A 27,529-nucleotide genomic window follows, 5' to 3' on the forward strand; every position below is an offset into this window, starting at 1 on the left:
TGCCCCGTGCTCTGGTTATATGCCCCGTGCTCTGGTTATATGCCCCGTGCTCTGGTTATATGCCCCGTGCTCTGGTTATATGCCCCGTGCTCTGGTTATATGCCCCGTGCTCTGGTTATATGCCCCGTGCTCTGGTTATATGCCCCGTGCTCTGGTTATATGCCCCGTGCTCTGGTTATATGCCCCGTGCTCTGGTTATATGCCCCGTGCTCTGGTTATATGCCCCGTGCTCCCATGTTTCCCCCGTGCGCTCCATGCCCCGTGCTCTGTTTATATACCCCGTGCTCTCCATGCCCCGTGCTCTGTTTATATACCCCGTGCTCTCCATGCCCCGTGCTCTCCATGCCCCGTGCTCTCCATATATACCCTGTGCTCTCCATGCCCCGTGCTCTGTTTATATACCCCGTGCTCTCCATGCCCCGTGCTCTGTTTATATGCCCCGTGCTCTCCATGCCCCGTGCTCTGTTTATATGCCCCGTGCTCTCCATGCCCCGTGCTCTGTTTATATACCCTGTGCTCTACATGCCCCGTGCTCTCCATGCCCCGTGCTCTCCATATATACCCTGTGCTCTCCATGCCCCGTGCTCTGTTTATATACCCCGTGCTCTCCATGCCCCGTGCTCTGTTTATATACCCCGTGCTCTCCATGCCCCGTGCTCTGTTTATATACCCCGTGCTCTCCATGCCCAGTGCTCTCCATATATACCCCGTGCTCTCCATGCCCCGTGCTCTGTTTATATACCCCGTGCTCTCCATGCCCCGTGCTCTCCATGCCCAGTGCTCTCCATGCCCCGTGCTGGCACTGTCCCCACACCTTGGCACAGCCGCACACAGCTTAAAAATCTAAAAAAAAAAAAAACCTCACCTTCTAGCAGCAGCTCCACCGCTCGGCCACAAGACACCGGCGCCGCCTACTGAGTGACGCTCCTCCGTCTCCTAGGCAACAAGCCTGCGGCCCAGGAGAGGAGGAGTGTCAGAGGGAGGAAAGATGTCTCCTCTGTTAAACACCACGTTGAGCTGCCGGCGCGATCATATCGACAGTTCAACGTGGCTCAGTGTGGCAACAGCGCGCGTGCCAACACAAAGGGCTCTGCGTGCCCAGTGTGGCACGCGTGCCATAGGTTCGCCATCAATGCTCTAGACCACCAAGGATATCACCATTATATGTTTAAACCTCTCTAGACCACCAGGAATATCACCATTACATAAATATAAACCTCTCTAGACCACAAGGGATATTGCCATAACAAGTCTAAACTCTTCTATACCACCAGGGATATCGTCATTACATAACTCTATACCCCTCTAGACCACCAGGGATATCACTATTACATAACTCTAACCAACTAGCCCACTAGGGATATCGCAATTACATAACTTAAAACCCTCTAATGTGCACACTGGGAAATGGAATTTTCTTGAGAAAATTCCGGATGCTCTCAAAGATTACCGCACCCGCGGTAAAAAAACGCGGCAACCCGCACCCGAAAACCGCATGCGGTTTGTGCGGTTTTACCGCGGTATTGTTCGCGGTATTGCCGCGTGCGGGTTGGTACATGTGCTTATTGCATTCAATGCAATAAAGCACATTGAAAAAAAAGAAAAAAAAAAAAATTTCCTTCTTAGATAGTAGATAGATAGATAAAGAGACAGAAGAATAGATAGAGGGATAGATAGATAGACAGATGAATAGATAGAGGGATAGATAGAGGGATAGATAGAGGGATAGATAGAGGACAGATCGCTGCATTTCCCACGGTCGGCAGTGAGTTCACATTACCAGCCGTGGGAAATGACCGGTAATTACCTCTGCTGTCTGCTGCGAGGCTGCATTCATTCAGCGCTGTGTGTCAGTCGCGGCTGGATGTAAGCAGCGCAGGACCTGTGGATTATTCTGGAGCTGTGGATTACGCCAGAGCTTTGTTTCGGGTGGGGTTAATAAAAGGGTTAACGAGGCTTGTTTGTGTTTTATTTAAAATAAAGGATTTTTCTGTGTGTTTTATTCACTTTACTTACGGGCTGATCATGTCAGCTGTCTCATAGACGCTGCCATGATCAAGCCTGGAGTTAATGGCGGTGATCCACCACCATTAACCCCTTGTATTACCCTGACTGCCACTGCTACACGGGAAGAGCCGGGGACATGCCGGTACTGCCGCATAATGCATGCGACAGTGCCGGGGCAGCTGCGGCTGATATTCTCGGCTGCGGGAGGGGGAGTGAGGCGGGGGACATTAACCCTGCCCCTCTCCCTCCCCAGCCTGAGAATACCGGGCCGCCGCTGTGTGCTTACCTCGGCTGGACGGTAAATATACAGCAGAGCCCACGTGTTTTGTTTTCTATATTTCCGTTTGCTTTCTATGTGTGTTCTATGTGTCTGTGTTCTGTGTCTGTGATGTGATGTGTGTGTGTCTGTGATGTGTGTGTGATCTGTGTGTGTTTACTCTGTGCTCCGCTTCCTCTTCCTGTAATGACATCACTTCCCTGCAAAACCGCAGGCAAGCGATGTACATTACCGGAGGTAAACCGCGAAATACCGCAGGGAATAACGCAGCAAAACGCAGTGAACCGCACAGAATTTGCTGCCTGCGTTATTCCCTGCGGGATTTCACGATTACATTGGAGTCAATGGAGTGAAATCCCGCAGCGACGTGCAGAAAAGAAGTGACATGCAATTGTTTTTGCTGCGGGAATCCCGCAGCAAAACATGCAGCTGTCAAATTCCGCCTAGTGCGCACAGGATTTTTTTTCCCATAGGTTTTGCTGGTGATTCACTGCAGAGATGTTATGAACATTTTCTGCAGCGAAACATGCAGCAAAACCGCAAAAAATCCGCGGCAAAATCCGGTAAGTGCGCACATAGCCTTAAATCTACACCACAAATCAATATTTTACCCTATATGTGGATAGTACCTGGAGAAAACATTCATTTTGTTGATATTGTTTTATACTGCAGAATTTCCTCCAGTAACATAAATGCAGAAAAGTCTGCAGTGTATTCTTCTCCAAACGTTTCAAATGCAGTGTTCATGTTATATGGTTCCATCTAGTGCCCAGTCCTGGTTCACAATGTATGTCAGTTAATCCTGCACACTACAAACCTGTCTTTCATATGTCTTCTCCTGCACTCATGTAAAGATGTTGCATATGAAATAAAGGTAAGAGACGTGGAGAACTAAACATATGTAGTGACTAGAAGGTGGCCCGATTCTAACGCAACGGGTATTCTAGAATTTATTGTGTAGTTAATGTATGATTTTTGTTATATATATATAGATGTTGTTGTGTGTAGTTATCAAGTGTTTGTGTAGGGCGCTGTACATGTTCTGGGTGTTGTCTGGGTGTGGGGGGGTGTGAGAGTGGGGTTGTTTGTGTGTTGCGTTGTGTGTGTTGCGTTGCTTGTGGAGCGCTGTGTGTCTGCAGCGTTGTGTGTGTGTGGTGCTGAGTGTGTTGCGCGGTTTGTGTGGGTGTGTGTGTTTTGGGGGGAGGTATGTTTTGTGCAGTGTGTGTGTTGGAGGAGTAGTCCTGAGGGGAGAGGAGTATAATAGGAGGAGTAGTCCTGGGGGGAGAGGAGTATAATAGGAGGAGTAGTCCTGGGGAGAGAGGAGTATAATGGGAGGAGTAGTCCTGGGGGGAGAGCAGGATAATATGGGGAGTAGTCCTGGGGAGAAAGGAGGATAATAGGAGGAGTAATCCTGGGGAGAGAGGAGTATAATAAAAGGAGTAGTCCTGGGGAGAGAGTAGGATAATAGGAGGAGTAATCCTGGGGGCAGAGGAGGATAATAGGAGGAGTAGTCCTGGGGGGAGAGTAGGATAATAGGAGTAGTAGTCCTGGAGGTGAGGAGTATAATAGGTGGAGTAGTCCTGGGGGGAGGTGTATAGGTGCCCAATGTGTGTGGGGGGCGTGGCCGAGCGGGCAGAGTGGGTGTCTATTAGGTGGAGTAGTCCTGGGGGGAGGTGTATAGGTGCCCAATGTGTGTGGGGGCCGTGGCCGAGCGGGCAGAGTGTGTGGTGGGTGTGGCCGAGCGGGCAGAGTGTCTGGGGGGTGTGGCTGAGCGGGAACAGTGTGTGTGGGGCGTGTCCGAGCGGGCAGAGTGTGTGTGGGGCGTGTCCGAGCCGGCAGAGTGTGTGTGGGGCGTGGCCGAGCGGGCAGAGTGTATGTGGGGCGAGGCCGAGCGGGCAGAGTGTGTGGGGGGCGTGGCTGAGCGGGCAGAGTGTGTGGGGGGCATGGCCAAGCAGGCAGAGTGTGTGGGGGGGCGTGGCCGAGCGGGCAACTATGCAAAGTGATTTCCATAGTTACCCGATGTGTATCATGGTTACCAGCGTACGCCGGCTCCGGGACACGTGTGGTGGAAGCCGGGGTAAGCTAGTAAACGTGGTACACATCAGGTAACTATTCAAAGCGACAGTGCTGGTTCATTTTTTGTTTGTTTGTCTCCTGCTGTGCAGCACGCATCGGCGTGTTTGACAGCAGGAGACCAACGATCTGAATGGGCAGGGAGGCGGCATACGCTGGTAACCATGGTACACAATCGGGTAATTAAGCAAAGTGGTTTCCATGGTTACCCGATGTGTACCATGGTTACCAGCGTACGCCGGCAACCCCAGCAACGCGAGGGTATGTCTCGGCTGGGTTGCCGGTGTGGGCTCCCAGGGGTGCAGCACTCACCTGGGAGTCGGAGCTCCGTGTAGGATCGGTAAATGCATGCGGGGGGCGGGGCCAGGCCGAGCGTCCAATGCGTGAGGGGCGGGGCCTGGCGGCCAAGCAGCTAATGCGTGGGAGGCGGGGCCTGGCCGAGCGGCCAATCCGTGGGGGGGGGGGCCGAGCCCAGCAGCCAATACGACGGTTGTCACTGTAATGACGTCATTTTGGTGACAGACAGAAAGAATAAGGCAATTATATATATATAGATGAGTTGAACTTATTTTCCAACAAGCAATTTTCTATTTCGAATATAGGAGTGAAGTAGCATTAAAATTAGATGTTGCTCATTTACCCTGAAGGCACCAACACCAGCCTTCTATGAATGGGGTTACCATTTCCATATGTGGCTTCCGTACGTAGTATATCAGAATTACAAAAATAACATTCTCTAAAAGAATATTTAGAATGGCTCCAAGCTGGAGTATCACTTTAAAAAAACAAAAAAAAAAACACAATACAAAACAAAAAAACTCCAATTACTGACCTTCGTCAATATCTATAGAAATGTCCTCCTCCTTATATTGTTGATCACCCGTCACATAGGTCTCTTCTTCTTCCACTTTAACCTCCGGTTTAATATTGGTCAGATCTTCACCCTGATTTGACAGATGTAAAATTCAGTAATACAGTTGGAGAAGTCTAAAAAGTACATTATAAAAGTGCATTAACACTGGCCCACTCATTTCCCGATTACCGGCCTGTGAAAATAGGTCACTGATCAACCGATGAGTAAAATGTTGGGTCAAATTGTTTTTACATTTCTTTAAAAACGAAAGTAAAAGAAGGACATGTCCTGCCGAGAGCAATGTTATTCTACTTGCAGAGAACTAGTGTACGGTTAGCCGGTCTAAACAGCTATGAAACAATCCCTGATTGGCTTGCATGGTGCCAATTAATGGTCTATTAATGGTGTCACTAGAAATATCAAAAAACTGACCCGTACATCCAACAAATGTGAACAGGTGCTAACTAAAAAAAACATAGTAACTATAAATGCAAACAGTTGCACACTGAAAAAAGCCAAAAATGTACTAGGAAAAATATGGCACTGCATTACTGAAAAAGAGAGATATTTAGTTTATTCCAATGCATGTAAGCCCGGAAACCAAACGGCAAGGTATATCTCTGTATTCCGGGAAGCTAACTCAAATGCCACTATTTAGGTTAAAAACATCCATATCTGGGAAAAAATGCCACTATATGGACTGCAAACCTCCATGTATGGGCAGCTAGGCTCCTGCTATAATGGTTGTGAACACAGCCAGGTCTTAGGGCGGAGTGCCCAGTCAGAAAGAGACTCACTAGAAATATCAAAAAACTGATCCGTATCCACAAAGTCTATAAACCTGCAGATATAGGGTTATTCTGCAGATATAGGGTTAATCTGCAGGTTAATAGTGTGCCAATGCTGTCTAGCCACCTTACTGAAAGCACAGCTACCAAGAGAAAATAAACTTTATTCCTCCTGGAAGCCACTGGTTTTCAGTTTTATAGGCTTGGTCGGAGTGGCTTCAGACGTGGCACTGTGAGCAGCAGTTGCAAGTGTGCCCCGTCACTTTGATTGACAGCAGGGCTACAAAATGAGCTGTCGAAGTGCAGTTTTCCGTGTTCTGATCGGTGATTGTAGCCAATCGGGGACATTTCTATTGTAACATTCGCATTTATTTTGGAATTGTAACACAGGCATTCATTTTGTCTTCTGTATAGTTGTAAACACAAAATGGGTTTTTATTGGTGTTTTGAACACAATCTGTTTATGTTCAACATTTTAAAGAAGATACATTTCATACAGCACTGACCTTCAAGCTATCTCTAAAGGAACACTTTGTCTATAGCTTTGAAGCCTCCTGCTGAGAAAGAGTGCAATGTCCAGTTCTCATAGATAAAGTTTGAGGCACACAACCACCCCCACTTCCATGGCAGTATGCTACTATGTTAATCAAAAGTGTGAGATGTAACCTATAAACACTTTATTACAAAACAGGACACAGAGGAAAGCTAAACACGCCAAACAATGTGAGTCACAATGCTTTTTCCTATAAACACTTTAGTTTGAAATTAATATCCAAATGTAGAAGATTGACATACAACCAATCAGTAGTAAGATGCTAATTGCTAACAATAAGATGCTTAAATTAAGTATCTTATGTCTTCGCTTAGTCCCAAAAAAGATACTGTATAAATATGTATTACTTCCTCTAAGAAATGGAGAATCGTGTCGCACTTAGAACTTTTCTGGTGTGTATGACCTTATTCCCTCCGTCGACAGCATTATTCTATGACACGAAGCAAATCCCTGTACGGCACTGGTCCCCATAGTTGCTGTGACATTTGGTTTGGTGAAGAATTTGTGCTTCTGAATGAAAATACAACCTGAGTGCATGTGTTAGCTACAGTGAGCAACTAGCTCAGTCTGCGGACGGATCGCTGCATCCCCTTGTTTGAGTGCCCTTTCCACACATCTTGGATAAGTACGAGCTGACTTAGGCAGGTGTAAATTAGGGTTACCTAAGTTGCACAACAATAGTATAAATGTATTTTTAGAAATTCGTACAACAGGAGGGAGAATGTGATGGTGGCATCCAATTTGGAATTGTAACACAGACATTTATTTTGTCTTCTGTATAGTTGTTAACACACAATGGGTTTCTGTTGGTGTTTTAAACACATTTGGTTTATGTTTTGAGTTTCTAAAGAAGATACATTTCCTACACGCACGGACCTTCAAGCCATCTCTAAAGGAACACTTTGTCTATAGGTTTGAGGGTTCCTGCTGAGAAGGAATGCAAGTCCAGTTCTCATGGATAGGGATTGAAGTACACACACACACACACACACACACACAAAAACACCCCCATGGCAGCATGCCCACACTATGTTAATAAAATGTGTGAGATGTAACATATAAACACATTAGTTTGAAATTATTTTCTAATAATGTAAAAGATTAAAATAAAACCAAATCAGTAGCAAAATGCTAATACATCTAATAAGATGCTAAAATTTTGAATCTTATCTCTTTGCTACGCCCAAAAAGGACGACTGTATAAATATGTATTAGTTCCTTTAATAAACGGGGAATCTTATTGTACTTTGAATTCTGCTGGTGTGTGTGACCCTATTCCCTCTTTTGACGGCATGTATCTGTGACACGAGGCAGATCCCTGTACGGCACTGTTCCCCATAGCTACTGTGACACTATGAATGAAGTCAGCAGCTACCAGTAAGGCTATGTGCACACAGTGCGTTTTTCTCTGCGTTTTTGCGCGTTTTTCGGGTGCGTTTTTGGCCTCAAAACTGCATGACTTTGCTTCCCCAGCAAAGTTTATGAGTTTTCATTTTTGCTGTCCCCACACAGCGTTTTTTTTAGCTGCGTTTTTGTGGTGACCACAAAAGCGCAGCATGTCAATTATTCCAGCATTTTTCACCGCGTTTTTCATCCATTGAGTTCAATGGGATGTTGAAAGACGCAATGAGAAACGCAAATAGCTGCGTTTTGGTGCGTTTTGGTGCGTTTCTAAGACCAAAAACGCAGCTATAAACGCAGGTGGTGGATAGTAAAGTGACGTGTACAGGAAGAGGATTCCTTCTGTCAGTATATACAGAAGCGTGAATCCTCCCGGTACCGTCACCGCCGCTTCCATCTCCCGTCCTGTGCATATATGCTGCCGTGCGGCGCCATGTCTGGGCGGGAGGTGGAAGCGGCTGCGAAAACAAAAGTGAACAGTAGAAAAAAAAATAAAAAAAAGTTATACTCACCTGTCTGCAGCCTCCCGGTGCCATGCCCGCTCCCATCTCCTCTCACTGTATCGCCACCCCCGCTCCGGCTGTGTGCAGACGGCCGGGAAAGCTCCGATGGATGCAGGACCTGGCGATGGATCACCTGATGCAGTCACCTGACGCATCAGGTGATCGTAAGTATCACGGTGACGCGGGCGCCCGGCCAGTATCAGCGGATGCGTCAGGAGACTTCATCCCTGATTACCGGCAGATGCTGCAGCGATCGGACGGGATCAGACTCCCGCCCCATCGCTGCAGGAGCTGCCGGTAATCAGCACATAAGTGAGTATTATTTTTTTTATTTTTTTTTGCACCGATGCATCTGCTGATTGTATAAACGGCTTTTATACAATCAGCTGATGTGTGATGGGATTCAGGCACTTGATCCTGACACATCATCTGATCGCTTTGCCTTCCAGCAAACCGATCAGATGATATTGGATCCGGATTGGACGGCGCGGGACCCTTGACCCAGGATTACTGCGGAGGGGGGTTCTTTGTTTCAATAAAGATGGAGTCACTAATTGTGTTGTTTATTATTTCTAATAAAAATATTTTTCTGTGTGTTGTGTTTTTTTTTATCTTTACTAGAAATTCATGGTGGCCATGTCTAATATTGGCGTGACACCATGAATTTCGGGCTTAGGCTACTTTCACACATCAGTTTTCTGTATTCAGGCACAGTCCTTTTTTTTGCCGTATCCAACGTTTCCGGTTTTGTTGTGCAAACCGGAGCAAACCGGACCTACCGGATCCGTTTTTAAGCGGATCCGTTTATGACGGATCCGTTAAAAAACGGATCCGGTAGGTCCGGTTTGCATCCGCTTTGCATCCGTTATGTCCGTTTTTTTACGGATCCGTTTTTTAAACACTAAACAAACAATTAACGAGTTCCGTATTCTGATTGGCTATTGGGAACATATAGTATATATACAGTATTTTGAAGCATATATGACAGAATGAAGACAGAGGCAAGCAGAAACCATGGATGCTATTCTTGCAAATTACACAAAGATCGCTGCAGATTTTATATTTGAGGCAAATCGCTTGGCTATCATCGTCAGAGAAAAGGAGCGACAGCGACTGAGGCGTCAGCGACATCGACGCTTTTGGATCCATCCCCTGACTGCACAGAGACTGACACGTGGGGTGTTTTCAACACTATACCTGGAGCTCCGTGGAAACCATGAAAAATTCACAAGCTATGTCCGGATGTCAGTGATTAATTTTGACGTCCTCCTTGGCCTTGTTGCGGACAACATACGTAAAACGGACACCTACAGCCGGTTCTCTATAACACCCGAGGAGCGTTTGCTGGTTACGCTTAGGTAAGTTTTTTTTTTTTAAATTGTATCCTCCTGTAAATTGACTTTTAACTGTAATGTGTTTGCTATTATTTTTTGATAATTATTGTCTTTCCTTTACAGATTCCTTGCAACTGGAGAGTCGCTTTCATCCCTCCACTACCAGTTTCGACTAGGAATTTCCACCATCTCGGGAATCATTAGAGACACTTGCCAAGCCTTGTGGGATTGCCTCCATGATGATTTCATCCCCCAGCCCACCAGGGACAGATGGCTTGCAATTGCTGAACAATACTATAACATTTGTCAGTTTCCAAATTGCCTTGGCTCAGTGGACGGCAAACATATAAGAATTGTGAAACCTGCTGCTTCGGGGTCAGAATACTACAATTATAAAAAATATTTCTCAATTGTCCTAATGGCAATAACGGATGCGGACTACAAATTCATCTCAGTGGACATTGGCGCATATGGGAGATCCAATGACTCTCAGGTCTTTAAAATGTCCCCAATGGGGCGGCGAATCTATGGGAATACTTTTGATTTCCCTCCTGCAAGACCTCTTCCTGGCACATGTGAGCCCCCAATGCCCTTTGTTTTTGTGGCCGACGAAGCCTTTCAACTCTCCCAACATCTATTGAAGCCATATGCAAGCCGTGGATTGACGCAAACACAAAAAATATATAATTACAGATTATCCAGAGCCAGAAGAATGGTGGAATGCTCCTTTGGGATACTAACCAGCAAATGGCGAGTGTTGTTAACAGCCATTAATTTAAACATTGAAACTGTGGATGAAATTGTGAAAGCATGTGTGGTACTGCACAATTTTGTTTTAACAAAGGAACCTTTGTCCTTGGATGACCAGAGTTTGGAATCCACCTCTTTGACTGACTACACCAGTCCTGGATTTAGGAGTAGTGTTGCCTGTTCAACAATCCGTGACAAATATGCTGACTATTTTGTGTCCCCAGAAGGTAGAGTAGATTGGCAAGATCAAATGGTGTAAGATTTTTGTTTAGTTTTATAACAAATAAAAATAGTTAAAAATAAATTAAAAAATATCTTGTTAACCTTGTTAATTTTAAGCTTTCACTCGCTTTAAAAATTTGTAATTTTTACACCGTCAAATTACAACATGTTATGTTTTTGTATTACCTTTTTATTTACTTAACTTGCAAAATAATATTCCCCCCAAAAAAAACAAGAACAAATAAATACTTTTCAACAAAAAACTTTTATTTTTATTACAAACATAAATTATAAATTGGTATATCTTGGGCTTGGGGTGGAGATAGTACTGGAGGGGCTGACAGGTGGGAACACACGCACAGTTGGAGTATTGAGGGTGGAAAGTGGTGTTGGTGGTGGTGGTGGTGGGGAAGTAACAGAAGGTGAAGGTGTGCTTGAGAAACCAAGAGGGAAACCAGGAGATGGGATGGGATTTGGTAAGGATTGAGGGGTGGAGTGGAGTGATTGGGAGACAGAAGAGGTGGCTGGTGAATTAGTGGCTTGAGTTGGGGTCATGATGGGTGTGGAAGGCGAGATGTGGTAGTGGGTAGGAAGTGTAGGGGCAGATGTGGTTGGGAGCTGGTACTGGGCCGCAGGCTGGTACTGGGCTGCAGGCTGGTACTGGGCTGCAGGCTGGTACTGGGCTGCAGGCTGGTACTGGGCAGCAGGCTGGTACTGGGCAGCAGGCTGGTACTGGGCAGTAGGGGGAGTAGGGACAATGGCTGGAGGGGGGGCAGGTGGTCTTGGAGGGGTGGGTGGAGGTGGTTGGGAGTCAACCTGCGCCAGAGCCTGCCGTGTGGCTTGCATTACATGCATCTGATGGTCAAGAGATAGCTTTTCCATGCGCTCTAGTACGGCTTGAAAAAAACAATGATTGGGTGATTTACTTGCATCTAAATGCAGCCTGTCCAGACGCGTGCACAATTCGTGCGTATTTTTTTCCATATTGGCATTTATTAAGCTAAAAGATGAACGATTTTGTTCGGCTAATAATTGAATGGCGTTCTGGAAGGCTGCATTTAGATGCAAGAACTCGGGCGCATAGCTCTTTTCCTGACCCCTATGACGCTGACGCCCAGAACCCAAAGGTGTTCTACTGAGGGCAGCAGTGTCAGAGGGGTGGGGTAGGGGAAAAGCTATCTCATCACCAGCAGCTTCAGGTAATGAAGTCTCACGGGAAGCTCCAGCGCAGGTGGATGGGACAGATGTCGATGGAAGGGAAGGTTCAGATGGGTGGGGTCTGTGCCTGTGTTCCCCAGTGGCGGACTGTTCAGGGATCGCTCCTGTCGGGTTCGATGCAGGCTCCTGAGTGCTGCAGACGGTGCTGTTAAAAAGAGGAAAAACAAAACAATAATTAATTTAATTGCTATACATTGGCACTGACTAAAAAAAAAAAGGCAAAAAAAATCAGACATAAAATATTATACTTTGTACATATTGTGGGGAATATTTACCTTCTGCACACCATAGTTGTCCGGAGGAACGACAACGCTCTAAAGTAACGGTACTTCGATCTGCGTCCTCCGGATCCACTCGGGGCCTGCATCTCTTGATTCAACTCCTTTTTGAAGCGATCCCTGATAGACCGCCACCGCTTCTGAAGTTTGTCACCTGAAAGTGGAAAGCAGAAAGTGGTTAGTATACAACACATTACATCATGCAGCATAACCTACTGAACTGTGAATACTTACGCTGTTTCTTCTGGCCACGAGAATTGAGCTCCCCCCAACCTTCTACCGCTGCGTGGCATACCTCGTCCCAGAGTCGACGGGTTACGATCGAATCAGCGTGGCGGCGGTCAGCCATGTTCCACAGCGGCTCCCTTTCTCTAACTTCATCGATGAGGAGGTCGATGTTGATAAATCCGGCCTCCTCACCGTCAGAATCGGGAGCACGCTGTGATGCCTGTTCAAAGAAAGAAAAAAGAAATTAAAAAAAAAAATAGACAAAAATTCACACTGACATGACAAAAAAAAAAAAAAAAAATAACTTACACTATGACCACCGCCACCTCGACGACGACCCTGGGACGGTCTTGGGGGAGCTCTATCGTGAGCCCTAGAAGTTGAAGCCTTTAGTGAAGAAAAAAAAAAACATTATTTACTTATGTGTTTGGTGTGCTGTGGTAAACAATTCCTGTATGAAACTTACACTATGACCGCCCGCTCCGTGTATTTCTCCACCCCTTCCGTCCTCTTCTGGCAGCATCTCCTGTGATGTTTCGGCCACCTGTGTAAATGTCGTTTATTTAAAAAAATTTTTTTTTTTTTTAAAAAAAATAACACCAAAAAAAAAAAAAATACCTCAGTTTCTGAACCGAAGGGCGGGCTACCAGAAGACGACATATTTTTTTTATTACAGGCCACGCACAACAACTTGATGGGCCAAACTTTAACGGCAACACTGCACCTGCAAAAAAAGAAAAAAAAATGTCTAAGTACATGTACGCAGCTCACAGCAGTGATCTGTGGACAGTACTGTGGACATTACCTCAGGAACACTCTCCTCCAAATCCGCACTGGCACTCAATGGAAACGGACACAGCAACTGGCTGTCCACAAATTCAACGGCAACACTGCACCTGCAAAAAAAGAAAAAAAAATGTCTAAGTACATGTACGCAGCTCACAGCAGTGATCTGTGGACAGTACTGTGGACATTACCTCAGGAACACTCTCCTCCAAATCCGCACTGGCACTCAATGGAAACGGACACAGCAACTGGCTGTCCACAAATTCAACGGCAACACTGCACCTGCAAAAAAAGAAAAAAAAATGTCTAAGTACATGTACGCAGCTCACAGCAGTGATCTGTGGACAGTACTGTGGACATACCTCTTCCCTGGAGCACTGGACTGGAGGACAGCAGAAGTTGAAGTCAGGATCCGGCAGGAGGTGTGTAGAATGTGCTGGATCCTTTTATAAGTTTTGTGATGATGAAAAAAAAAATTTGCGCATGCTCTGTTTACCAAACCGGATGCGGTCACCGCATCCGGTTTAAACCGCATTGCGCCGGATCCGGCATGCATAGACACCCATTGTATACAATGCCGCATTGCGCCGGATCCGGCAGAATGCGGTTTTTTTAAGGGGCCAAAAAACGTTACATGATACGTTCTATCCGGCCGCCGCATTCAATTATTTTGCCGCATCCGGAAAAAACCGGATGCAACGCAAAGCCATCCGGTACAATCCGGTAACAATGCAAGTCTATGGGGGAAAACCGGATGCGGTACCGGATCCGTTTTACCCGTTTTTTTCCGGATTGAACCTGATGGAAAAAAACTGATGTGTGAAAGTAGCCTAAGGGCCAGCTATACAGCTAGCCCTAACCCCATTATTACCCGGCGAGCCACCCGGCTTCAGGGCAGCTGGAAGAGTTGGATACAGCGCCAGAAGATGGCGCTTCTATGAAAGCGCCATTTTCTGGGGTGGCTGCGGGACTGCAATTCACAGCGGGGGTGCTCAGAAAGCATGGGCACCCTGCACTGTGGATTCCAATCCCCAGCTGCCTAGTTGTACCCGGCTGGACTTAAAAATTGGGCGAAGCTCACGTCATTTTTTTTTTAAAATTATTTCATGAAATTCATGAAATAATTTAAAAAAAAAAAAGGGCTTCCCTATATTTTTGGTTCCCAGCCGGGTACAAATAGGCAGCTGGGGGTTGGGGGCAGCCCGTACCTGCCTGCTGTACCCGGCTAGCATACAAAAATATGGCGAAGCCCACGTCATTTTTTTTGTTTGGGGGGGCAAAGAAATCCTGCATACAGTCCTGGAAGGAGGATGCTGAGCCTTGTAGTTCGACAGCTGCTGTCTGCTCTCCTGCATACACTATTGGATGGAGGATGCTGAGCCTTGTAGGTCTGCTCCCCCTGACTCTCCCTCAAGCATACAGTCCTGGATGGAGCATGCTGAGCCTTGTAGTTCTGCAGCTGCTGTCTGCTCTCCTGCATACACTATTGGATGGAGTATGCTGAGCCTTGTAGTTCTGCAGCTGTCTGCTCTTCTGCATACACTAGTGGAGAATGAAGAACACATTAAAGAAGGAAATGACATCAGACCTTTTTTTTTTTGTTCACTGATAAACGCATAAGGACGCAGTGAGCAAAAACGCAGCAAAAAACGCACCAAATCGCGGCAAAACGCGTGCGTTTTTTGCCGCGTTTTTTCGACGCAGGTGCGTTTTTGTGCGTTTTTAGCGGCCAAAACGCACAAAAACGCAGCGTCAAAAAAACGCAGTGTGTGCACATAGCCTAAGGGATAAAACTAATTTTCTTCCGGTAGTCGCAGTTTCAGTAGTCAGCCAGCAATGGAATGCTATGAACCTGCAGACTAACCGTATATCTGTAGGTTATTAGCATTTGGGGACATGACAAGTTCCTCTTAAGACTACGACTGTGGGGTCCACACAACCTCTATAAGCATTAGGTAGGTGTCTTGGCTCAGCCTACCTGCTGATCCTGTAGGACACGGTCATTCCGGTGTAGAAAAACTTGAGAATACAAAGGACTGGAACATCTCTCGGAGGGATTTTTCTTACAGGTCCTATCTGAGGGAATCACATAGACAATTATTTAATACACTGTATGTAATCAGCAAACTGTTATCTGCACTATAAACAAGATATTGCCTTACTCTGCTGATCAGCCCTTATATACATCTCCGTTTCTTTGTCTATGACTTCAATTTTAATATCCAGCAGACCTTCAGCCTAAATAGACAAGTAAGAAATCTTAAATTAAAACATTTCACACACAGAGACTCAACCAAAATGAAATAATATTGTAAAAGGAGTCCGTTTTCTCCACCTGATGCTCCTGTTGGTTCTTATGACAATCCTGGGAATACTGAGGACCGGGGCATTTCTCTGATGGTAATCTTTTTTTGGATGGATCTGTAGTAAACAAACAAACAGTGATGGAATAGATTGCATATATGTGAGGACTATGATGTGATTCTAATGTGCGTGAATATACAAGTCAACTCCTTTCAAATCAATTTAGCAAACCTCAATAGGAGTAGACATGAAAAGAAGAGGACGATGAAAAGGCAGTGCAGTGGTGGGATCAATTCTGCCTATTCTTCAAATTTTACATTGGGAGCTCTCTATGTCATTGAAACACCATCTATGAAGCACCCAAAGGATTATTCTTGTGCACGCACTACCTCAAAATGCAAGCAAAGAGTCAGTCAAGAGTTCAGTGGAATGATAAATGATAATACTCTTTGGTAATTTAAAGATTCTTCAAAATAATTGGAAAGTGCTTGTAAAAACATTTAATTGTTTATTAAAATCCCCTTCCCTTCAATTGTGTTTTATTGTTTACTGCTTGTTACCTAGGCTACCGTCCACCACTGCTGTTTAATAGTATGGCAGATCTTGAACTTGCAAGCACTGCACTGAAGTTGGCCAGTGTTGTTGGAGCACATCGTTATATCCTGATCCTAACCAACTTCAGTGCTACTCCGCTCCTCTAATGAGGCAGAGGTAAAGCAGCCTTATGTATTCGTATGGATAAGCACATAGTTCTGGCCAGATATGCAAAGATGCCTTAGGTCGGAACTTTCATTCATGCCGAAGCACCTTCCCCCAGCAGGCAGGAAGCTGGGAGGATGGGGAGCAGTGCACTCCTGAAAAATCATTAAGGGACAAATGCTTTAAAATCCTCTTGCATGATAAAAATCAAAGGAGAGAGGACCTGTTAATGCTTATAACTATACTGATCATTGTATCATTTTATTTAAGACATGTATTGCCAAGTGCAAATGAAGCTGCAAGTGTTGGCAAGAGTCACTTTTCACAGGTGGAATTTTCAGTAATTTTAATATATTTAATAAAAGTGTTTTTATGTATACTAATTGAGGTAGCACCCTGGGTTAAGCAATTGATAAACTACCTTTGTGAATTGGTTTTCAAGTGCCAAACTAAGTTGAGTTAAACTGATGGTGGGTTTCTTGTCTGAACCTCTTAATACAAATACATGGCTATTGGATGCAGATAAGGTGTTTTCGGATAGGACAGACGTAATATATTCAGGGGGAGCTATTGATCTGAAACAACTGTTCAACGAGCTCTATAGTTGTTATCGGGAGAATATTAAATCATGGTGGGAGGTACAATCCCTTGAGAATAATATCAAACAGGGGATTGTACCGAAAGGATTGCGAATCACCGTGGCCCCAGCAATTAGATCGAGGAGTGCAGGCCTACTTGAAAAGTGGGAAAGTGAGTCAAGAGCGACATCTATACGATTCATGCAGCTTCTCCTGACAGAGGAGAGACTCACCCTGACAAGGACCTCAAATAAGCTAACCGAACAGAGAGAGGCGGTGTTAAAACATAAATCCGACCCTGAATTTGAGAGAAGGGAGAGATTTTTACAGAGCTCAGTGGAAAAATTCCATAATACCCTAAAAATAAGGAAACAATAACTTTATTAAGGATTTGGGTGAATTTAAAGAAAAAACTTCCTATAAGTTCCTAACTGAGGTGACAGGGCCACGGGTTGATCCATCCTCCTCAGATTTAGAATCATCGGATTCGGAGAGATATAAGGGGGCATTGGGTCACGTTAGAAACTTCCCTCGTGGAAGAAGGCAGAGACGTAACAGGAATCGATGGCAGGGAGCGGGACCAGCGATACCTCCTCTGGCCCCTACTTCCTCATCCATGCCCTCTGCTTCGGGTGGTTCGTCCTCTTTTTTAGAGGGGAGGACCCCACCGTACGATTTGAGACCCCGGGAACAATTTATCGACCCGAACAGGAAAAACAGGAGGTAGACAATCATGTTATCAACCTTTCAGGACAGACTTTGACTGCTATGGATTTAAACATCCTAAGCAGGGGTCTGTCATTTGTACCCACTGAACGTTTTGACCCATTTACTTGGACCAAAGATCTTGCCTTATTCGGCAGAAAATTAAAATGGAAGAAGTTTTTCAAAACAACTGAATCCTCGAAATATAATCTCTTGGGTATCACGTCAGAAGATAGGGAAACTTTTGAGGATCTAATAGAGTTAGATAATGGAAATCTAAGAGAACCAGGGCTGGGACCATTCACCACTCTTAAAAAGAAAAAGCGAGAAACAGCCTCCTAGAGGAGATTTAGATAGTGTGGACATCTTTCTTAAAGTGGTTGCCGAGGATCTTAGAACATTATCTGACCTTTGATTTGAGAAAAACTGAAATGGATGCCCTGGTGATGCTTGCCAATAGGAAGGATCTAGTTATTAAGCCCTCGGACAAAGGGGGGAACATAGTCATCATGAATCACAACATTTATCAAAAAATGTGTTACTCCATCTTACGTGACCATGATGGCTATGCGACCCTAGAAAGAGATCCAACTATAAGATTCAGTAAAATACTTGCCGATATTTTGTCCGAGGGGTTTAAAGATCGCCTTATCTCACAGAATGAGCTGGAGTTTATGTATGAGAGGTTTCCGGTTACACCAACGTTCTATACACTACCTAAAGTAGTGGATCTTAGAACATTATCTGACCTTTGATTTGAGAAAAACTGAAATGGATACCCTGGTGATGCTTGCCAATAGGAAGGATCTAGTTATTAAGCCCTCGGACAAAGGGGGGAACATAGTCATCATGAATCACAACATTTATCAAAAAATGTGTTACTCCATCTTACGTGACCATGATGGCTATGCATGATGGCTATACATGATGGCTATACATGATGGAGTTTATGTATGAGAGGTTTCCGGTTACACCAACGTTCTATACACTACCTAAAGTAGAGGATCTTAGAACATTATCTGACCTTTGATTTGAGAAAAACTGAAATGGATGCCCTGGTGATGCTTGCCAATAGGAAGGATCTAGTTATTAAGCCCTCGGACAAAGGGGGGAACATAGTCATCATGAATCACAACATTTATCAAAAAATGTGTTACTCCATCTTACGTGACCATGATGGCTATGCGACCCTAGAAAGAGATCCAACTATAAGATTCAGTAAAATACTTGCCGATATTTTGTCCGAGGGGTTTAAAGATCGCCTTATCTCACAGAATGAGCTGGAGTTTATGTATGAGAGGTTTCCGGTTACACCAACGTTCTATACACTACCTAAAGTTCACAAGGGAACTTCTCCTCTAAAAGGAAGACCTATTGTAGCAGGAATCAATTCCCTTACACAGAACGTTGGTGTATACCTGGACTCTATTCTCAGACCATTCGTGGTATCCCTATCCTCGTACCTCCGTGATACAAGTGACCTCCTGACTAAAGTAAATGGGGTGATGATTGACAAAGAAACTATATTTGCCTCAATAGATGTTGAGGCTTTATATAGTTCTATCCCTCACGAACTAGGCTTGAAGGCTTTGTAGTATTTCCTGGACGGTAGAGGTACCCATTTCGAGAGACATAGTAGGTTCACATTGAAGTTGATGGAGTATATCTTGACCCACAATTTTTTTGTCTTTAATGGAAAGTATTACCACCAGCTCAGGGGCACAGCGATGGGGTGTTCCTGTGCCCCATCGTACGCAAATCTGTTCCTGGGTTGGTGGGAAGATACAATGGTGTTCCAAGAACCACAGTCGAAATGAGTCCAACATATCACATACTGGGGCCGTTATATCGACGACGTCCTGGTCCTTTGGACTGGGACGGTCGGGTCTTTCCAGGAATTTGTCAGAGATCTAAACAGGAACAACATTGGCCTGTCTTTTACATATGAATTGGGTATCGATGAACTGGCATTTTTGGATGTCCTTCTAAGGAGGGGAACCAATGGACAAATAGAGACACAGATTTATAGGAAAAAAACAGCGACAAACAGCTTTCTACACTGGACGAGCCATCACCCCAAACCCTTAAAAAGAGGGGTACCAAGAGGACAGTATCTGAGAGTAAAACGGAACTGTTCCACAAATGAAGCTTTCCATAGACAAGCAGGAGATCTCTGCCGGAGGTTTAGACAGAGGGGATACCCGGTTAGTACCCTAAAAAAAGCATATAAAAATGCATTATTGAGAGAGAGGGAGGAACTTCTATTGGCAAAAGAAAAAGAGCAGAAAGAAAAAATCACAAGGGTCATTGGTACTTTTGATAATCATAATCGGGAGATTTATGCTATTCTGGAAAAACATTGGGGTATCCTGAGGGCGGACCCGAATTTGAAGGATTTTATTGGAGTCCGGCCTACGATAACCTTCCGAAAGGGGAGGTCCCTCAAGGACAGGTTAGTACACAGTTTTTACCAGGCTCCCCAAAAAGAAGGGACATGGCTGGAGAGGAAGGTGAATGGAGTCTATAAATGTGGACATTGTAAGTTTTGTAGGTGGATTTCACCAGGGAAGCAGGTGTTGTCCGCTGCTACGAGTCGTGAATACGAAATCAGAGACTTCGCCAATTGTAGTACCGAGGGGGTTATTTATGTGGCTAAATGTACTTGCCCCCTTGACTACATTGGAAAGACCAAAAGAGAACTTAAAAAGCGGATAGGGGAACACCTGGGAGACATACGAAATGAGAGAGATACTTCAATCTCCAGACATGTCAGACAGGTCCATGGTGGAGACCTAAATTCCATCAGTTTTAAGATCATTGAAGTCGTCCCGGAGCCAACTAGAAAGGGTAACTGGAACAAACTCCTTCTGCAGAGAGAGAGTAAGTGGATATACCGCTTTGATTGTGTACATCCTAAGGGTTTAAACGAACAGTTGACCTTTGGATGCTTCCTTTAGGAAGCGTCTGTTCATAAACGGAGACATCCTATTTTGTACTTAGCTTTGGTTCATACCCGTCTGGCTAGCATAATTCCGTGAAGGAATGAGCCATGGCTGGATTGGCGAGGCAAATTGGTCTCACCTCCATAGAGATTATGAATTTCATACAATCCTTTTATCAATTATACCCCATATCCGAATCCATGTAGTGTTTAGTCGCTGTTATATGTAGAAAAAATACAATGGGAACGTAAATTTCTCAAATCTTCCCTAAACTCATCGGCAAATGGAATAATTCAATCTAAATCTCCTTTTTTAATACCTCTATTTAGAGGGGCCCCCACATATAATGGGACTTGCTATCTCCCTAGTGCTGAGAGGTGTATGCTACTGAATGAGTAGCCACCCAATATTCTTTGGCGATTGTGCCATTTATTGACACGGTGTTTTGATGAACCTCCCTGTCAGTGCAGCTGAATGTTTCATAGAACTTGAGGGTGATAACAGTGGAGAGGGGGATGGAGAGTGGATCCTGTATAGTATCATTAAGAGTCCTTTGGTCCCGTTGGGCCTGGCATACCTTGAGTGATCCTCCCCCCTTTCTCTTCAAAAACCTTTCCTTCTCCTCCCCAAAATAGATGCTGTTGTGCATCCATAATGATATATCTATCAGGAAAATCGCAGCGATATGAAGAGGTAGAGATGTTATTGTTAATGAATAAACGCTATGAGTTTGGGTGACACTTTTAGGGGGTGGAGTTAGTTGTTAGGTCTGAGTGGGAGGAAGCATGTAGTCAGGTGACTCCTGGTATACACCGAGTGATGCCCCTTCTCTCTCTCCCTCACCTCTCCCTCCCCTCCCCAAAACAGATGCTGTTATGCATCTACAATGATATGTTTATCAGTAAAATCGCGGGGACATGGAGAGGTAGAGATATTATAAAGGGATAAACATTGTGATCTTCTGTGACACTATGAGGGGGTGGAGATAGATGTTACGTCTGAGTGGGATGAAACATGTAGTCAGGTGAATCCTGACATGCCTCGAGTGATCCTCCCCTTTCTTTCTCTTTCTTCCACTCTTCTCGTTCCCCTCCCCAAAACAGATGATGTTATACATCTACATTGATATGTTTATCAGTAAAATCGCGGGGATATGGAGAGGTGGAGATATTATAAATGGATAAACGCTGTGGTCCCCTGTGACACTGTGAGGGGGGAGGAGACAGATGTTTTGCCTGAGTGGGTTGAAACACGTAGTCAGGTGACCCTGGGGGTGGCGCCCATGTGGGCGGTACTAGCCAGGACATACGAGATACTGTAGTGAACGTCATATCCTGGTTTCTCACACTGTGTGCTGTGAATCCATAGAAACCGATGACGTTGCCTGCGCGGTCATGTGACCCAGATGGATCATGTGACATTATTGACATCCGGCGTGGGTCTCGATCGCTTTGCAGGGTGAGTGTGTTTCATAACAAGCATCCAGAGTTTCCATGGAGATGCGGGGTGTGTCCTGTATAACCACCTGACTAATTATCTTCACATAAGGGTATTTAGGGATGGCGAGTTGCAGTGCATGCCGTCCATGATATACATCTACGTGGAAAGGCGCGTGCTGCTGAACGAGTAGCCCCCTGATAGCCTTGGTATGTAATTTCCTGCGATTTAAGATAGTATGAATACACTGCATGATGAATTGGATGTGGGGTTTAAGATATTTATTTATTCCACAGGCGATTGTGCCACCTACCAATTTTGTCTCCTGATGAACCCCAACTAACTAAATGGGGAGAAACGCGTCGAGGCTTTGTTAATTAATTTTATTGGGTTGAGGACCATGGAAGGCCTGGATTTCTCCACATTAACACTGCTAAGGGACCTATGACCTGAATATATCCCAGATAAGTGTTGTTTTCTATTTCTCTCTATTTTTTGAATGATATAACCCCTTAGTCTCTACCCGTTAAAGAAGGGAGACCAGGGATATCATAGAAGGGAAAGCCGCCGAGGAATGGGGGCACCTTTTTACCTTTAGGGTGCGTGTGACGTAAGTCATATCTCCATTGACAGGTAGAGGAAAGTGGAAGTAAGGGTCATTTAGAGATTATCCCCCTGGCAGTGTTATTTATGTGATATTTGGAGTAATCAATATATTTGTTCCCCTAAGAGGAACTATTGTAGCTGTCCCGTGGTCCTGGGAATTTTTTGTGTGTGTCACTTTTCACAGGTGGAATTTTCAGTAATTTTAATATATTTAATAAAGTGTTTTTATGTATACTAATTGAGGTAGCACCCTGGGTTAAGCAATTGATAAACTACCTTTGTGAATTGGTTTTCAAGTGCCAAACTAAGTGTTGGCAAGAGTAAAGGGCACTTTACACACTGCGATCTCGCAACGAGATTATGAAAAGGAGCGACGTGTCAACGATCAACGATTTTTGACGCTTTTGCGATCGTTGATAGTCGCTCCCTGGTGTCACACGCTGCGATGACGCTAACGACGCCAGATGTGCATCACTAACGACGTGACCCCGACGATATATCGTTAGCGATGTCGCAGCGTGTAAAGCACCCTTAAGTTCAAAGCTTGTTTCTCTCATCTCTTTCCCTGTAAAGCCTACAGTGAACCTAAAGCTGGATCTAAGAATTTTTCTAATTGTTTATACTCCTATTACTGAAAAGGAAGGATGTGTTTCCTCTGATTTGGCCAATGGGGCATCTTTTCATTCTACTAAACAGGCAAGAAGATGAGCAGTTGCACAACTACATTCTCTGCGAATAATCAATACAGTTATCAACTCCATGGCTCGAATGTCTACTTCCCTGTTTCCCTGAAAATAAGACCTCCTCAAAAAATAAGCCCTGACATGATCTTACAGGACTTTTTGAGAATGTTTGAACTATAAGCCATACTGCAAAACTAAGCTCTTGGTACAGTCAGGGCCGACATTAGGGGGGAGTCACACTTTGCAATTTCTCAGGGACTCCACTGTCCTAGGGACCCCAGCAGTTGTATTCCGAGGTTAAGATTGTTTAAGGACCTTTGTTGACTTCATAGTCATGTGACATGATGTAACCAAAGGTCTTTTAATTGCTGGAGTCTAAAGAACTGAAGAGGAGACAGGCTGGTATGCAGGACTGGCATTAGGAAAAAGGTGAGCAAACTGGGCAATTTCTCAGGGTCCCCAGTTTCCTAGGGGCCCCAGCATTTATATTCCGATGATAGGACTGTTGAAGGACCTTTGTGACATCATGTCATGGGACCAAAGGTCTCTTAATTGCATGAATCTAAAGCTAAAGAGAAGATAGGCAGGTGTGTGTAGATAGATAGATAGATAGGTGTTACACACAGGGTTTGGAGAGGTATGTTGAAGTTCCAGAATGTGATATTACTAAATTTGAATAAATCTTGTTTTTTTTGCGTTCAAGAATAAATGTGAATTGTTGTTCATGGTAAAAAAAAAAAAGTAAGACATCCCATCAAAATAAGCCCAGCCCATCTTTAGAAGCAAAAACTAATATAAGAGGAAGGCAGTAGCAACCTGGGAACCTGTACACGTAAACCTAGGCATAGAAAGCAAAGCTAAACTATGCACAGCTTCTACTAGTATTTTTATTTTTTATTTTATTTTTTTATTTTTAAAGTATCATGGAATCATAGAGCTAGAAGAGACCTCCTGGGTCATCTGATCCACCCCCTGCTCACAGCAGGATTCACTAAATCATCCCAGACAGATGTCTGTCCAGTCTTTTTTTGAAGACTTTCATTGAAGGAGAATCTACCACCTTTCGTGGCAGCCTGTTCCACTTGTTGATCACCCTCACTGCCAAAAAGTTCTCTCTAATATATTATCTGTGTTTCCTCCCATTGTTTCTAGTTGTAATGCCCGTACCGGCGTCCCTGTGCTGTCCGACCCACTCTCCCAGCGGGGACGCTGGCTCTCTCACCTTCCCAGCTATGACTGCTCCTTCCCTGGTTCCTGCTGCTGTCTCCCAGGGCCTGCGCATGCTGCACAGGCCTCCCGGGAGTGCCCATAGGGTGCGCGCGCAGACATGCCCCTTCTCTTTAAAAACCAGTACGTCCTGACCCAGATGTGCCTCTCAGCATTGCTGAGAGCTATCAGGTATTTCAGGCACCTTCACCTTTAGGGAGGTGCCTGGGTAACGAGTTCTATACGTTGTTAGTTCTTGGGTCCCGCTGTGCTGCAGCTGTTACTGCGCTGTATGTCGTTGCTGATTCCTATCTGTGTTTCATGACAAGTCTGCTGCTGCTGCAACTATCCATGTCGGCCGCCTCCTACGATATCCGCTGCGGCAACTAGACATACCGGCCGCCTCCTATGATATCGACTGCTGCAACTATCCATGTAGGCTGCCTCCTACGATATCTGCTGCCGCTGCTGCAAATATCCAAGCTAGCCACCTCCTACAATATCTGCTGTTGCTGCTTCTACAACCAGGGACTGTTTGTGTCCATGGTGCCAGCTGCCGAAGTATCGTTGATCCTCTGGGGCTGCCCTCTGTTGGCTACCTACCAGTGTTTGTCTATCGCCACCTCCTGTGGCTTTAGTGAAGACTCGGTGCCAATCTAGTTTGCTCCTCCAAGTCAGTGAGTGGTACCTTTGGTCCAGAAGATCCACTAATCTTCTGCTCGCCCAGCGAGCATTACACTAGTCTTTCATTACACAAATTAAAATAGGGTTCATCCCTCTACAGCATAACAGGGCCTGAGATATTTGTACACAGCTATTAAGTCTCCGCTCAGTCTTCTTTTTTGCAAGCTAAGCATTCCTAAATACCATAACCATTCCTCATAGGACATGGTTTGCAGAGTGGTTACAATTCTGGTCGCTCTTCTCTGAACTTGCTTCAGATTGTTGCTGTCTTTTTTAAAATGTGGTGTCCAGAACTGGACACAGTATTCCAGATGAGCTCTGACAAAAGAGGCGTAGAGAGGATAATTACTTCACGTGATCTAGACTGTAAGCTTCTGTTTGCCTTTTATGCTGCTGCATCACACTGTTGACTAATGTTCAGTCTGTGATCTATTATTATACCCAAGTGTTTTTCACAAGTGCTGCTGTTTAGGCCTATTCCTCCCATTCTGTATATGCTTTTATCATTTTTCTTGCCCAGATGTATGATTTTGCAATTCTCCCTGTTAAAAAAAAATTCTGTTAGTTACTGCCCACTGTTTCAGTTTGTTTAGTTCTTTTTGACTCCTCTCTCTTCTCTAGTATTAGCCATCTCTAATAGCTTTGTATCATCAGCATATGTAATCTGTTTACCCTATATTCCTTCAGCTAAATCAATGATAAAGGAGTAACAACACAGGACCCAGGACAGAGCCCTGCGTTACCCCACTTGAGATATTCTTCCAACTAGATGTGCAACCATTTATGACCTCTCTCTGAGTGCGATCACTAATCCAGTTATGAATCCATCTAACAGTTGCCTTGTCAATACCGTACTTGGTCATTTTTTCAATAAGGATTGTATGAGATACGTTGTTAAATGCTTTGCTGAAGTCAAGTTATATTATATCTACTGTATTTCCTGCCAGGCTCTGCATGGCTCAGAATTTACCAACAAACATTAATTTTGCAAGACTTTCATGCTGGTAAATTCCTTGGTGGAATTTTCAAATTTGCCTGTTGTCTTCTTATGAAAAATATGAACATAAGGAAATAAATGATTTTTTATTTTATAATGAAAAATTTATCAGAAAGGGTAAAAAAAGTCTCCTATATGGCTATTGCATTAAGTATTTCTGTACTTCTTTTCAGTGCTTGTGTTTTATTAAATCATGGAAAATGATAAATGTAATGAAGTGGTTTTCCAATCAATCAAAAAAAAAAAAAAAAAGTTCTGTCAGTAAGTGTGAAGTTTCCTAGCACCCTAGAAGATCAACAAATCACACAACATGCTGAACTCCTCCCATAGGCACGCCAAACTCCTCCCACAGGCACACCAAGCTCCTCCCACAGGCATACCAAGCTCCTCCCACAGGCATACCAAGCTCCTCCCATAGGCCCACCAAACTCCTCCCATAGGCCCACCAAACACATCAAGTGTGAGCGTCTTCAACATCACACCGGCACACCATATGACATGTGGGTACCTCTTACACTTTCAGGTTGCAGACTATTCTTTTCAGGAAAAGAACGGGAGTCATCGCCGCGCTAATCACCAATGCCAGCAAGGGATTATTGATCCATGTCATTGCATGAACATATACAAGATATTGTTCCGATCTGTTATATACTGTCCTGAGGAAGGGGGCAGAGACAAGTCTACATGTTTCAGGGGTCTCTGCCCCCTTCCTCAGGACAGTATATAACAGACAGGAACAATATCTTGTATATATTCATGCAATAAAGGACCTGGATCAATAATCCCTTACTGGGATTGGTGATTAGCGCGGAGATGACCCCCGTTCTTTCCTGAAAAGACTACAGCGAGCTTTACATGCTGCGATCTCGCTAGCGAGATCGCAAGCGATCGTACCCGCCCGTCGGTTGTGCAACACAGGCAAATCGCTGCCTGTCGCCACAACCTCGCTTACCCCCGTCACACGGACTTACCTGCTCTGCGACATCGCTCTGGTCGGCGAACCGCCTCCTTTCTAAGGGGCGGGTTGTGCGGCGTCACACGGCAGCTATCCAATAGAAGCGGAGGGGCGAAGATGAGCGGGACGTAAACATCCCACCCACCTCCTTCCTTCCGCATAGCCAGTGGACGCAGGTAAGAAGTTTTTTCCTTATTTTTAATCTGGTAAGACCCTATTGTGCCCTTCTCTCCACAGTTCCTGACATTTGAAAGGTTGCAGACTATGCAAGTACACTGTTTTATACATTAAAATCAACAGCATGTTATATATCTATCTATATATATAATTGCCTTATTCTGTCTGTCTTGCTCCAAAATTGTGTCCTTACGGTGACAACCGTCTGATTGGCCGCTGGCTCGGCCTGCCCCCCCCCCCACGGATTGGTCGCTCGCCTCGGCCTGGCCCCGCCCCCCCGCACGG

General features: G+C 44.8%; 2 protein-coding genes across 2 annotated transcripts in view; both read right to left on the bottom strand.

The window, feature by feature from the left end:
• The window catches only part of LOC142311245 (uncharacterized), a 113,274-nt gene that overhangs the window by 38,835 nt on the left and 46,910 nt on the right, over window positions 1–27,529 (bottom strand). Inside the window, exons 3-6 of the mRNA XM_075349468.1 lie at window positions 15,607–15,692; window positions 15,434–15,509; window positions 15,250–15,347; window positions 5,190–5,301 (exon numbers count right to left, since the gene is read on the bottom strand). Coding sequence (XP_075205583.1) covers window positions 5,190–5,301; window positions 15,250–15,347; window positions 15,434–15,509; window positions 15,607–15,692 — 372 coding nt within the window. The remainder of the gene's footprint in view (window positions 1–5,189; window positions 5,302–15,249; window positions 15,348–15,433; window positions 15,510–15,606; window positions 15,693–27,529) is intronic.
• Window positions 11,050–13,325, bottom strand: LOC142310518 (uncharacterized). The gene is made up of 7 exons (XM_075348047.1): window positions 13,291–13,325; window positions 13,104–13,209; window positions 12,952–13,029; window positions 12,795–12,872; window positions 12,492–12,705; window positions 12,255–12,411; window positions 11,050–12,124 (listed from the first exon to the last, which is right to left on the bottom strand). The coding sequence occupies exons 2-7, from the start codon at window positions 13,143–13,145 to the stop codon at window positions 11,050–11,052; spliced, it is 1,644 nt and encodes a 547-aa protein (XP_075204162.1). The 5' UTR covers window positions 13,146–13,209; window positions 13,291–13,325.

This window comes from Anomaloglossus baeobatrachus, chromosome 5 (assembly GCF_048569485.1).
Source record: "Anomaloglossus baeobatrachus isolate aAnoBae1 chromosome 5, aAnoBae1.hap1, whole genome shotgun sequence".
In the NCBI taxonomy this organism is placed as follows: domain Eukaryota; kingdom Metazoa; phylum Chordata; class Amphibia; order Anura; family Aromobatidae; genus Anomaloglossus; species Anomaloglossus baeobatrachus.